Raw genomic sequence first — 14,511 nt, 5'->3', positions numbered from 1 at the left:
GCCTTCTTACCTGGATCCAACGATCCCCACGGTTCATGTATTGGAAACAGATCTTAAGCTTGCAGTCAGTTTTCTCTATCAGGTTCTTTATTTCCTTGAGGAACAGGTAATTGTCCTTCATGCTGAGCAGTGTCAGAGAGAGGAGGGAGAGGGTGAGGAGGGAAGAGCAATGAGAGACCAATGCTCACTGTCTGGAACAGCTGGGTTAACATGGGTGAACATAGCCCCCCTCTAGTCGGTCTTTAAAAGGACATGCAGGGAAATTAGAAAAGGAAATGGCAAACCCCTGTAGTATATTTGCCAAGAAAACCCCAAATGGGGTCAAGAAGAGTTGGACATGACTGAAAAATGACTCAAAATATTCAAGGAAATAACTTGAGTTATCTCCTAAACCCATGGACTCACTCGGTGCAAACAGCAATGACAAACTGAAAAAATGGGAAAAATATCCCTGAAGGGTATTTCATCTCTTCCAAATCCAGTCAAACTTTGAAGACTAGGATCTGTTTGCTGGGACCATTCTAGAGTGAGGGGGGTGGACCCAACAACATCTAGAAATGTCTTTTTTTTTTTTTTGAGCCCAGGGCATCTATTATTTATCCACAAGCATTAAATTTCTAATACGTGCCAGGCACTGGGCTAGGCACTGAGAATACAAACAAAGGGACGTGGTTTCTGTCTTCTCTGAGTTTAAATTCTACATTATTTTTCATTCATTTCTTTCTATGGCCTGGCTAACATGGGTTTGAGTGCTCATTCCTTTGGGATTGGTAAATTAATGCTCCATGGGGCAGTCCTGTCAACCTCTCCATCCTCAACTGACACGGCCTGATTGATTACAGTGGAACCTCCATCACTCTTGCAGTGGGGAAAGAGGGGACAGCTTGGCTGGGGTCCCTAACATGGCTGCAATGTGATGTCCCATTAAGATGAAGACCTTGCTTATTTCCTGAGGGCTAACCAGAACTTCCCCATGACCTCTTTTTTTTTTTTTGTGGGGCAATTGGGGTTAAGTGACTTGCCCAGGGTCACACAGCTAGTAAGTGTCAAGTGTCTGAGGTTGAACTCAGGTACTCCTGAATCCAGGGCTGGTGCTCTATCCACTGCGCCACCTAGCCGCCCCTCCCCATGACCTCTTAAAGCTTTATCGAACCTCCTCTATGGGTAGACTTGGAGGGTCCCAGGTGACCAAAAGAACACTTCTGCTAATTCCAAGTTGGCCACACCCTGGCTGGGTCTGTGTCTTACCTGCACACTAAAACTGATACTGGAGGCAGTGTGTTTGGCGTCATGATCCATGGGGCCACTCGGAAAGTCACTGTGTCTGTGTAGATTGGAGTCTGAGGAAGTCCCTAGGAGAGAGAATGGATAGAGAAAGTGGTAACTAGGATGTCCTCTGGCTAAATCATCAAAGATTTGGTAGTGAGTGGCTCAAAATGATGACTGCTCTCCTCTCTCTAGGACAATGCTCCTCAGTAAATCAATAACTAGGGTAGGGTTATCAAGACTTTGCCCTAGGGTGCTGAATTTGGAGGGTCCTAACAGTGCTTGTAGTTCTTTGGCAGCATAGAAATAAAAGACCTTAGCCCTCTTTCAAGGACAAAACTCCTCCCCCTTCTCTCCACTTTTTTTTTTCTTTGCGGGGCAATGGGGGTTAAGTGACTTGCCCAGGGTCACACAGCTAGTAAGTGTCAAGTGTCTGAGGCCAGATTTGAACTCAGGTCCTCCTGAATCCAGGGCCGGTGCTTTATCCACTGCACCACCTGCCCCTTTTTAACTCTTTATTATGAGGGATGGCTATCTGGGTGGGAGGGGGAGAGGGATATGTTGGGGAAGGAAGGTGACATTTGGAAAAAATCAAAAGACCTTAATAAAAAGTTTAAAAACCCAATAAAGCCCTATGGAAATGAGAGCAATTTCATTTAAGCACATAGGACACATTGTTTCATTAGAGTTTGCTGCTCACAGAACAATTGAGTAGATTGTTTGAGAACTAGACATACATTGATTTAGGGGCATAAGGGCAGGAATTAGGCTAGTGCCTTAGAAACCAGCCCAGCATCAGAGCTCAGAAAAACCTGGTTCACCGTGGGTTTCTTAGTATTGTAAACAAGCATGGGGAGTAGGGAAAGGGGCTGGATTTGGATTCTGGACACTTGACTCTGCTGCTTCCTAGCCATGTGACCCTGGGCAAGTCACATCCATTGCCTCATGTCTAAAATGGGGATGATAACCCTAATTACATGAGGCTAAGGGCTTTGTAAACTTTAAAACACTATGGAAATGGGAGGACCAGAGAGGAACCCTTTCTGGTCAACCATTTTCAGTGGTATGGAGGAAAAAGAAGTTGGGAGGCAGAGGCTCTGAGTTCAAATCTTGATGCTGCCACTTACTCTCTGAAGTGACTTTGGGCAGGCCAATTCACGTCTGTTTCCTCAGGTGTAAAATGGATTGGACCAGATAGTCTCTAAGTTTTAAAAGTATAAAATGAATTGTCAGACACGATTCTAGAGGTTTTAAGGCTCAGTGGAATTGGAGGACGAGACTTAAGGCAGAGATTGAGGGCAGACTTGAGGCTCGGGGTTTACTTGGCGGGAGTTCATACCCAAGAGCCTGACCTGATTGGCCCTTTTCTGGGAAGGAGGGGAACAGTAGTGTCCTGAGTCCCGCCATCTTGGAGAATGGCCCACCTGGCTTTGGGGATACCTTCTAACCTTGGCCACCTCTTTCCTTTCTCTTCCCCTCCTTCTCCTTTCTTCTTCTGCCTCCTGGGAAGTTCTCCTCTGCTCTCCCTCACCTCCCATTCCTTCCCATAGCCCAAACCTTCTCACCTCCATCAGAAGTTCCAACAGGCTGACATGGATGGAAACCAGGCCCGAGAAACTCTCATCGGGGAATCTAAGGCCTTCCACAAAGAATTCCAGCTCAGCTTTGCCGCCTGTGTACTTTACCACGTGGAAGAGCTTCCGCCGGCCGAGGATATGCATGTAACGTTGGCCAAAGAATGGGTCTGCAAAGGATACGAACTGTAAGCAAGAGAAAGACTTGGAGGGGCCCATACCAAGGTGGGAAGATAATTCTATTTGTTTGTTTGGGGGTTTTTTGCAGGGCAATGAGGGTTAAGTGACTTGCCCAGGGTCACACAGCTAGTAAGTGTCAAGTGTCTGAGGCTGGATTTGAACTCAGGTCCTCCTGAATCCAGGGCCGGTGCTTTATCCACTATGCCACCTAGCTGCCCCCTGGGAAAAGAATTGTTAAATGGGACTGGGATAACTGAGTGTGGAGGGAGAGAGAAGACAGGGGAGAAGAGGCGTTTGCCCTATAGTCAGGACATAAAAAGTATCTTTGCCAACATATCCTGCTTTTTTTTGTTGTTGTTGTTTTTGATGAGGCAATTGGGGTTAAGTGACTTGCCTAGGGTCACACAGCTAGTAAGTGTTAAGTGTCTGAGGCTGGATTTGAACTCAGGTCCTCTTGAATCCAGGGCTGGTGCTCTATCCACTGCGCCACCTAGCTGCTCCTGCCAACATATCCTGGAACAATCCAGGAGCCTGAGTTCTAGTGCCATCTGTCTCTGATCAACTGTGTGACCTTGGGTAAGTCATGGCACCTTGGTGCTTCTCGGTTTCCTCCTTGGTGAAGGATTGGGCTAGAAGATCACAGGGTTTGGAGTCGGGAATGACCACAGAGGTCATTTATTTCAATTTCTCATTTCCCAGAGAAGGAAATAGAGCCCCAGAGAAGTTATATAACTGGCCCAAGATCACCCAGCCAGTCAACAGGAGAGCTAAACTTTTAACTCAAGTCTCCGATTCTAAATCTTGTGTTCTTCCCACTATACCACCCTGCCTTGAAGGTCTTCCAACCAGTCAATTGGCAAGAATTCATTCAGCTTCTACTATGGGTTCTGTGCAACTCTCAACCCAATTCTCTTGGTTGAAAAAGAAATGCCAGTGGGCAATGGTAGAGGGAGTGTCCTTAATGGGTGTCTTTCACCCTAGTGAATATCCATCCATCTTTCTCTCTTTCTCTCTCTCTCTCCCCCTCCCTCTCTCTCTCTCCACACACATATATGTATATATTCCTTCCTTCCTTTCTTCTTTCCTTTCCTTCCCTCCTTCCCTCCTTCCCTCCTTCCTCCCTTCCTCCCTCCTTCCCTCCCTCCCTCCCTCTCTTTATATCTTTATGAATATGGTCCATTGGTCCAGTAAAAATAAATATGCCAGGGGTGGCTAGGTGGCGCAGTGGATAAAGCACTGGCCCTGGATTCAGGAGTACCTGAGTTCAAATCCGGCCTCAGACACTTGACACTTACTAGCTGTGTGACCCTGAGCAAGTCACTTAACCCCCATTGCCCCGAAAAAAATAAAAAAATATGCCAGGCACTGTGCTGGGTACCAGGGATACAGACACCTCTAGAAGGTAACATTCCGCCGAGGGATACATCCTATTTACAGATAGGGAAATATATGACAAAAACACACTATGATCGGAACCAGAGTTCTTGGCACTACCAACGGCTAGGGCAACTAGTTGTTTAGTGGTGAACAGAGCCAATGGACTTAGACCTGAGTTCAAATTCTACCTTAGACACTTACAAGCTGAGTGACCCTGAACAAATCACTTAATTTCTCTATGGCTCACTTGACTCATTGTAAAAAATGAAATGAAACACACTAAATGTATGTCTACTATGTGCCAGGCATTGTGCTAAGCAATTTACAAATATCTTTTTTTTTTTTTTTGCAGGGCAATGGGGGTTAAGTGACTTGCCCAGGGTCACACAGCTAGTAAGTGTCAAGTGTCTGAGGCCAGATTTCAACTCAGGTCCTCCTGAATCCAGGGCCAGTGCTTTATCCACTGTGCCACCTAGCTGCCCCCTACAAATATCTTATATGAGCCTCACAACAGTACTGGGAGGGAGGTGCTATTAGTATCCCTGTTTTACAGTTGAGGAAACTGAGGAAGTTAAAGCTTAATGACTTGCTCAAGGTCACTCACAACTAGTAAGTGTCTGGGTCAGATTTGAGCTCAGGTGTTCCTGATTCCAGGTCTAGTGCTCTGTCCATTGTGTCACCAGCTGCCTAAAATGAGGGTCTGGACTCAGTGACCTCTAGGGTCCCTTCTAGCTATAGATCTAAGAGCTTATGATCCCATACTTGGGAGAATGAGAAGAGGTCTCTGGGAGGAGGTGCTGTTTGAGGTGAAACCTATCAGGAGCCGGGAATTCCCAGGAGAAGGTGGTGAGGACAGAGGGCTTTCTAGACCTGCTGATTCTCTCTCTTTTTTTGAGGCAATTGGGGTTAAGTGACTTGCCCAGGGTCACACAGCTAGTAAGTGTTAAGTGTCTGAGGCTGGATTTGAACTCAGGTCCTCCTGAATACAGGGCCAGTGCTCTATCCACTGGGTCACCTAGTTGCCCCTGCTGATTCTTTTTTAACCTTTTCTACTCTAAGTAAGGTCTCTTCCTACTCCCATGCCTGGTAACGCTCTAAGGCTGTTCTCGGTTGTGACAACCTGGGTTCCAACTTTTATGTTCCATCATCTTTTCCACTTTGGCCACCGACTGAATTATTTCACCGGAAGGTGCTAAGGCCAGGCTAATCCGGGCAATTACCCATCTTACCATGGGCACAATGGCACTGCCAGGCTTTATACCCATGCTCTCAGTGATACTCTGGGGAAATCTCCAGCTCCAAAGGTCAGAGGGCGCGGGGGGGGGGCAGTGCGGTGAGAAAGCTGAGTCATGTCCACTGCAGACACCAGATCCTGGGCTGAGTGACTGCTTTCCCTGGGAGAGGCCAGGGATGCCTAGAGAAGACAGCCGGGCATCAGTCTGGGTAGGAGAGGCAGGGCCATCTGCAGATCTTGATCCCTCCCTTAGCGGCCGGGGACGGACCTGAGCCTCTGAATCTTAATGTAGTTTTTCTTTCAGGGCCCTTGGCTGCCATCCGCGCAGACGTTTGCTGGTAGGGACAATCTCGGCATTGTCCGGAGGAGACCAGCTCCCCGCCTCTCCATCAGAACCCTCCTAGTTATTCTCTCTTGGCTCTCTCTCCCAGCAGAGACCAACAATGCCCTTCTGTTGAGCTGCCCCGTGTCATGGGGCCTCTGGCCCAGAGCCAGAGTCGGAGGTCAGCCTTGTTCTCCATCAGCTGGCTCTCATCCCAGGATCACAGAACAGAGGGATGGGGGCACCTTGGAGACTACTGAAATCAACCCCTCTCATCTTACATCTGGAAATGACTCATCTAAGGACACACAGGCAGCAATGTCTAGTAGCATAGCACTGGGCATACAGAAGATAGGGGTCTTTCCTGATTCCCACCCCACCCCCAGCCCCGAATTTTTGTTATCATTGAGTCATTTCAGTCGGGTCCAACTCTGTGACATTATTTGGGGTTTTCTTGGCAGAGATGCTGGAGCTATTTGCCATCTCCTTCTCCAGCTCATTTGACAGATGAGGAAACTGAGGCAAACAGGGTTAAGTGACTTGCTCAAGATCACATAGCTGGTAAGTGTCTGAGGCTGGATTTGAACTCAGGCCTTCCTGCCTCTCTAGCCACTGCACCTTGGCACAAAATAAACACTTAATAAGTGCTGGTTGACTTGACTGGACTTGCCAGGCCCGGGGCTAAGTGCTGCAGATGGATACAAAGAAAGGCAAAAAGCATGATTCCCTCCCTCATGGAGCTCACATTCGAATGGAGGAGAACACATGCCAACAATCAGGCACCCAACACAATAGATGAAGAGTACATGAACTTGTGCTCATAATGTCATACATTTAGGCTATGGAGTCCAACCCTTCATTTCATAGATGAGGAAACAGAGGAAGAGAGGTTAAATGATTTGCCCAGGGTCATGTAGCTGCTAAGGGTAAGATTTGAATCCAGATCTTGGTTCTAAGTGCAGTGACCCTCCCACTAAACCTCTCTGCCTTGATTAGGTCAAGGCTAGAAATGATAGGACTCCCACTGTACACAACCAGGCTGGTGTCTCCCTAGCCCCAAGAGTTAGGAGGGCAGATTCCCGCCCATCTTCCCAACACTCTGCCCCAGGGGGCATTTGAGCCCTATTGGCTTACCCTCATGGTACCCAAGAATTGCCCTATCCTCATGACAACCTGGCCCGGAACAGGATAAACATCAACATCTCTGGTCCAGGTTGGACAGTAGTGTCAGCCTGGTACCCAGAGGAATTTCGACACCCTCTGGGCTCATCTCCCTTGGGAGCTGGCTGGAGTTGAGGGTGGATCAGGAGAGCGGCAGACATCTGGCATTGGCCTCCATAGACTCCCTGGGGCAATCTGTGGTGTCAGATGGGGCAATGTAGGTAGGTCTTTAACCCTGGCTATAGAATCATGGAATGTCTGAGCTGGACACGACCTCAGAAAACATGCAGTCTAATTCTCCTCCTTATAGAAAGGAAACTGAGACCCAGGGAGGGGGAAGGACCTTGTCTGAGAACACAAGGCCGGCGCCTCAGGTTCTTGGATGTTCTGAGAATATTCTTAGCATCAGCCCTCAGTAAATCAGTGGAACTTTCCTGGCAAGGGGGCTTTTGGTGAAAGGAAGGAAGAAAACAAGCATTGGTGAAGTTCCTACTATGCTAAGCTCTTTACCAAGACAATCCTAGTGCATGTGCTATTATTAGCCTCATTTTAAAGTAGAGGAAACAGAGGCAGAGAAAGGTTACATGGGTTGCTGCTCAGTAAATAAGGCTGAATTTGAACTCAGGTCTTTCTGACTCCCGGGGCTAACTCTATAACAACTGTATTACCTGGCTTCCTTTAGGGCCCTTATAGCTTGGTCTTGCAGCTTCAGGAATCCCAGCCTGACACTGGCTGCTCCTTTGACAAGTACCAGTCTGGCCCCAGGTCGGTAAGAAACAGTTTTGCCCCCTGTACTCACTCTTTCATTCTATTAACATAGATGTCTCTGGAAATGCTTGTCTTGTTCAAAGGAGATGAACTGACTTGTGCATATCAGAGGCAGATTTCTAGGTTCTAAGGTTCCTCTCAACTCTGACATTCTGTGTTCTAAGACCCCTCCCAGGTCTGACATCCAATTGGGGTTAAGTGACTTGCCCAGGGTCACACAGCTAGTAAGTGTCAAGTGTCTGAGGTTGGATTTGAACCCAGGTCCTCCTGAATCCAGGGCCAGGGCTCTATCCACTGCACCACCTAGTTGCCCCTCCCCAATTTCCCAGCAACTTCCCTGCTATGTCCTCTTTTCCTTAGCTGAATGACCCCAAGCTTCACAATAGGCTTAACTCCAGTGGGGGCCCTAGTTCTCAGGGGTGTCTGGATCAGCAGGTTCTTAACCCCCCCCTCCCATGCCCCCCAGCTGTGGCCTGGGAATACAGAGAAGGAGAGCCCCAAGGAGAGGAGACCTTGGCCTGGGTTAGTTGGAGAAGGTCGGTAGGGGCCTGGGGGATGGAAGAGGACTGAGCCAGGTCCCGGGCTGAGAATGAAATCCATGTTTATAGAGGTCGGGGCTCTTCACCTTTTTGATGTCCTGGACCCCTTGGGCATTCTGTAGAAGCCTGTGAAGCTCTCCTCAGAATTAAAATATAAAATATAAAATACACGGGATTACAAAGGAAATCCACTATGTTGAAATAGGTTGATCATATATATATAAATATATATAAAAATATATAAAATATATTATAAACATTATAAATATATATATTTAAAAGTTCATGGATCTCAGAGTAAGAACCCCCGATATAGTGTTTTAAGGTTCATGAATCACTTTACATATATTATCTCATTAAATTCCCACATCACCTTTGCAAGGTGGGTTCTGTCAACCCCATTTTACAAATGAAACTAAGTCTCAGGGAAGTTAAATACTAGCTCAGGGTTACCCCCCTGTCTAAGGCAGAAATTGAACTCTGGTCTTTTTGACTCTAGGTACCACGTATCACCATTAAACCAATCGCTTATTCTTTCTTTCTTTCTTTCTTTCTTTCTTTCTTTCTTTCTGAGGCAATGAGGGTTAAGTGACTTGCCCAGGGTCACACAGCTAATAAGTATCAAGTGTCTGAGGCCAAGATGTGAACTCAGGTCCTCCAGAATCCAGGTCTGGTGCTTAATCCAAGGCACCACCTAGATGCTGGGCCCCCCCCCCCCCATCCCATTGCTTATTTTTAATGAATAATGAAGTCCTGGGCTTCAGAAAACTTAATGACTAATAAGAAAGTGTCTGGGTCTTTTGTTTGTGGGGATCAGACTAAGAATGGAAGTGTCAGAATTTAATTATAATGGAATTCTCTAGAGATTAGCTTGGAGCTTTGTGAACAAGAAATACTTAGGGGGAAAAAAAAGGAAAGTTTTCTTTGTTAACCAAAGGAAACCTCCCACACAGTCTTTATCTGGCCTGGAGCCATTGGAGCGAGATCTCAGCCCCAAACTTTTGGAGAAAAATAGATTCTCTTAAAGGATGTACTTCCCAACCAACCAACATTTCAGTACTCTGGGTGGGTGAAAGAAAGCCTGATCTGCCACCATTAACCCTGCAGATCTTGGTTTGGTAAACCAAGAAACCTTAAAACTTAATTTTGGGGACTTTGTTTTGAACCCTGTAAATATGGCTTCAGTCAGACAGAAGCTCATCAAGGAGGGAGAAAACGGACACTCTCCAAGTGGACATAGCTAAGAAGATAATTTACATATCCAGTTTCAGACACTTTTTAGCTGGGTTAGGTCACTTAATGTCTTAGTGTGCCTCAGTTTCCTCATCTGTTAAAATGAAAGGGTTGAACTTGAAGGCCCCTAATATTCCTTCCAGCTCTAATTCTATGGATTCTATGAAGTTTGTCTCTCACAGACACTTTGGTCAAAATATGGAATATTGAATGTCCGCCCCCACCTTCCCCGCCCAACACTACAGTGTATTCCAATGCACATATGGAATAGGCCAAGTACAATCAGTGCCTCCACTTTCTCTCCTCAACCCCTTACAATCTGGCTTCTGAATTTATCATTCCACTGAAACTGCTCTCTATGATGCTACCAATGAAACTCTTAGCTGCCCAATCCAATGGCACTTTCTCAATCCTCATTCTCCTTGACCTCTGGGCAGCCTTTGACGCTGTGGGTCACTTTCTCCTCTTTGACACTTTCTTCTCTCTAGGTTTTCAGGAGAACACTCTCTCTTCTGGTTCTTCTCCTACCCTTCTGACTGCTCCTTCTCAGTTTCCTTGATGGATCTTCCTCTAGCTCACACCCTCTAACCATAGGTGTCCCTCAAGGTTCTGTCCTGGGTCTTATTCTCTTCTTCTTCTTCTTCTTCTTCTTCTTTTTTTTAGTGAGGCAATTGGGGTTAAGTGACTTGCCCAGGGTCACACAGCTAGTAAGTGTTAAGTGTCTGAGACTGGATTTGAACTCAGGTCCTCCTGACTCCAGGGCCGGTGTTCTATCCACTGTGCCACCTAGCTGCCCCTGGTCCTATTCTCTTCTCTGGCTATAGTGTACTTGGTGATCTCATCAACTCCCATGGGTTTAATTAGATTCTCAAATCCACCTTTCCTGCCCCAACCTGACCAGCAATCTGGCATCTCCATGTCTGCCTTGCAGACATCCCAAACCAGATGTCTAGTGCACATCTTAAACTGAACATGTCCAAAACAGAACTCATTACCTTTCCCCCTAAACCTCCTACCTTCCCTCTTTCTGTTGTGGGCAACACCATTCTCCCAGTCCCTGAGGCTCACAAGCTAGGAGTCATCCTGGACTCCTGATTCTCTCCCACCCTCCATATCCAAGCTGTTGCCAAAGAGCATTGATTTCACCTTTGTAATATCTTGGGAATATGTCCCCTTCTCTCCTCTGACACTGCTCCCAGCCTGGTGCAGACCCTTATCAATTCGTGCCTGGGCTATTGCAATAACCTGCTGGTGAATTTGCCTGCCTCAAGTCTCTCCCCACTCCGGTCCATCCTCCATTCAGTCACTCCCCCTACTCAATACTCCAGTGTCTCCCTGTGTTCTCCAGAGGGCAATGATGTTTGGCATTCAAGACCTTTCCTATCCCTCCTACCCTTTCTAGGCTTCTCACACCTTACTCCCCAACATGACCTCTTCTGTCCACTGACACTTGCCTCCTGACTGGTCCTCAAACAAGGCACTACATCTTCCGACTCCTGGCATCTTCTCTACCTGTCCCCCCGCCATGCCTGGAATGCTCTGCCTCCTCCACTCTGACTTCTGACCTCCCTAGTCTCCTTTAGGTCCCAACTAAAATGTCAACTTCTAAAGGAAGCCTTCCCCAGCCCCTCTTTTTAGTTTTTTGGTGAGGCAATTGGGATTAAGTGACTTGCCTAGGGTCACACAGCTAGTAATTAAGTGTCTGAGGTCGGATTTGAACTCGGGTCCTCCTGAATCCAGGGCCAGTGCTCTCCCCAACCCCTCTTAATTCCAGTGCCCTCCCTCTATTCATTATTTCCCATTTATCATATATATAGGATATCATATTATATATATATATATATATATATATATATATATATATATATATATATAATATATATATATATATAATCTCAAGGTGCTGATCCATGGTCGTCCACGACTGGTGGAGGCCTACTACTGCTATATAGGATATATATGCAAATAAATCTATACAATGCATATGTGTGTGTGTGTGTGTGTGTATACACACACACACACACGCACACACACCTTGCTTTGTATAGATTTATTTGCATGTTCCCCCCCCCCCATTAGATTATAAGCTTCTTGAAGGTAGGGACTGTCTTTTGCTTCTTTTTGTACCCTCAGCTCTTAGCACAGTGCCTGGCACATAGTAGGCACTTCATAAATGTTTATTGAATTAAATCAATTATGGAGGTATAAGAAAAGAAAAGTGGAAACAAGTGAAGAAATTGTGGTGGGCTGGAAAAACCCTGGAAAGGACTATGCCTGTTCAGGATCTTCTACTAAAATACAGTATGTGACCCTGGGTAGGTCATTTCCCCCTTCTGAGTTTCAGTGACTTCCTCTGGAAAACTAGATCTTTGAACCAGCACCTTCTCAACTCCAACATTCAGTGTCCTAAGGGCCCTCCCAGCTCTGACATCCTGTGTTCTAAGGGCCCTCTCAGCTCTGACATTCTGTGTTCTAAGGGCCCTCTCAGCTCTGACATTCTGTGTTCTGTTAAGGGCTAAAATTCTAGCTAAACTGTCTAAAATATCTAATGAGTGGTCGCCAATAAATTATAAGCTTTAGCAAGAGTTAGACTTTTAAGCATTTATTAAGGAGAATAAGAATTTGGTAAAGAGAGAGAGAAAGGCCTAGATTTCTATCTATTAAAGGGAGAGCGCATTTCTAGCTCCCTTCTCCGCCAGCATCCTCAGGAAAGAGCGCCAGTCTCTTCCTTCCTCCTCCCACTAGTCCGCGTCACTTCCTGAATCCTGAAGAAAAGACTCCTGGTCTTGCCCTCAAAGACCTTCCCTTCATGGGCAGAACTCTTCTACAGTAAGTATCCAGCAGGTGGCATTATTCCAATCGTTACAGTTCCAAGGGCCCTCTCAGCTCTGACATTCTGTGTTCTAAGGATCCTCCCAGCTCTGACATTCCATATTCTAAGGGCCCTCCCAGCTCTGACATTCTGTGTTCCAAGGCCCTTCCCAGCTCTGACATCCTGTGTTCCAAGGGCCCTCCCAGATCTGACATTCTGTGTTCCAAGGGCCATCCCAGCTCTGACATTCCATGTTCTTAGGGCCCTCTCTGCTCTGACATTTTCTGAGATCTTTCTGGTGAATCAGCCCTTGATCATATCCTGCTATCTCTTTCTTATTTAGGGCTCTTTCATGTGGGGACTCCTTGTGGTCAGGGCACATGGCCAGCATAGGGCTGGGCCTATGGGAGTGGCTCAGTAAATTTCAGTTGTTGACTTGAGTGTCTGCCTGGAGGGGCATCTGGGACTGTGGGTGTGGGAACCGGTGTGGACCGGGAGGCGGGGGTCACACTCACTGTCCACATAGAACACGCCCACTTTATCTGAGTCGCTGATGGAAATGTAGAGAACCATCTCATAGCCTGCTGGGAGCTGAGTGGGGCCGTTGGTCCTCAGGATCATCCGGGACATGTCCTTCAAGTCTGCAGGGGGACAGGGAAGATGGAGGATCAGGGAGACGGGGATACTGTCGGGGTCCCTCGGCCTGTGCCCTCCATTCTTCTTGTCCCCCAGGAGATACAATGTAGAGCTTGGTGCTGTACCTGTTCAGATCAGGATGACCAGGCACAGCTATCTCAAGCTGTCCCCCTGTTCCCTTTTGGCTCCCAAGAAAAAGGCTAAAAAGATGTCCCTTTTCCCTCCTCCTCTCCCCAGGGGACATGTTTCTCCCCCCACCCAAAGGACCCCTTGGAGCCATCTCTCATACCTTCTTTGGTGTAGATCTTCTCATCAGAGCAGTCTTCCTTGGGCAACCAGGGAATTTCCCTGTCACAGTTCACCAGTAGGATGGCCCCTTGCCCGTCAGGGCCCCAGGTCCAGGATGCCTGTTGACAAAGGGAGCCAGACCAGCGTGTGAGTAGCAAGCCTGCTCTTGCCCCTGGAAGGCCAGTTCCCACTGACTCCCCCACATCTACAAGGCATGTCTTCTGATGCCCATGAATAGGGAGATCTCATGGGATTTGGAGCTAGAAGCACCTCAGAGTCATCCAGACCAATTCCTTAATTTTACAATGTAGGACACTGAGGCACAGAGCAAGGAAAGAGATTGTGTCATAAGCAGCAGAGACTGGATTTGAACCCAAGCTCTCTGTTCTATACTTATCTTTTTTTTTTTTTTTGCAGGGCAGTGAGGGTTAAGAGACTTGCCCAGGGTCACACAGCTAGTAAGTGTCAAGTGTCTGAGGCCGGATCCGAACTCAAGTACTCCTGAATCCAGGGCCGGTGCTTTAACCACTGTGCCATCTAGCTGCCCCCTCAGATGGGAATTTTAAGATACATCTTACCTCCCAGGACTATTGTAAGGCTCATACATGTGAAAGACCTTCATAAACTGTCAACTATAATTAACAGCCATCATCACAGCCTCATAGGCATGAAATGTCAGACTTAGCAGGGACTTTGGAATGCTTTTAACTCAACCTCTTCATTCTATCGGCAACCAAGTGGTGCATAGGATAGAGCACCAGGCCTGTCATCAGGAAGACCCGAGTTCAAATCTGGCCTCAGACTCTTACCAGCTGTGTGGACAAGTCACTTCACCCTGTTTGCTTCAGTTTCCTAACCTGTCAAATGAGCTGGAGAAGGAGATGGCAAACCACTCTAGTATCTCTGCCAAGAAAACCCCACATGGGGTCATGAAGAGTTGGACATGACTCAAAAATGACTGAACAATAACAAGCACCTCATTCTGCAGATGAGAAAATGGAGGTCCAGAGACATTAAATGACTTTGCTAATATATACAACCAGTTGATTTCATGGCTAAACTTGAATTCAGGTCTTCTGACTATCTACCATTCTTTCCACCACACCAAGTTTTCTCCCTTA

At 47.0% G+C, this 14,511-nt stretch overlaps 1 protein-coding gene across 2 annotated transcripts in view; it reads right to left on the bottom strand.

The window, feature by feature from the left end:
- The window catches only part of PADI2 (peptidyl arginine deiminase 2), a 69,514-nt gene that overhangs the window by 26,516 nt on the left and 28,487 nt on the right, over window positions 1–14,511 (bottom strand). For both annotated transcript variants that reach the window (XM_043993292.1, XM_043993291.1), the window contains exons 5-9: window positions 13,392–13,509; window positions 12,982–13,107; window positions 2,832–3,010; window positions 1,249–1,352; window positions 11–122 (exon numbers count right to left, since the gene is read on the bottom strand). In XM_043993292.1, coding sequence (XP_043849227.1) covers window positions 11–122; window positions 1,249–1,352; window positions 2,832–3,010; window positions 12,982–13,107; window positions 13,392–13,509 — 639 coding nt within the window. The remainder of the gene's footprint in view (window positions 1–10; window positions 123–1,248; window positions 1,353–2,831; window positions 3,011–12,981; window positions 13,108–13,391; window positions 13,510–14,511) is intronic.

This window comes from Dromiciops gliroides, chromosome 3, assembly GCF_019393635.1.
Source record: "Dromiciops gliroides isolate mDroGli1 chromosome 3, mDroGli1.pri, whole genome shotgun sequence".
Classification (NCBI taxonomy): domain Eukaryota; kingdom Metazoa; phylum Chordata; class Mammalia; order Microbiotheria; family Microbiotheriidae; genus Dromiciops; species Dromiciops gliroides.
This window is presented reverse-complemented; position numbering and strand designations above follow the sequence as displayed.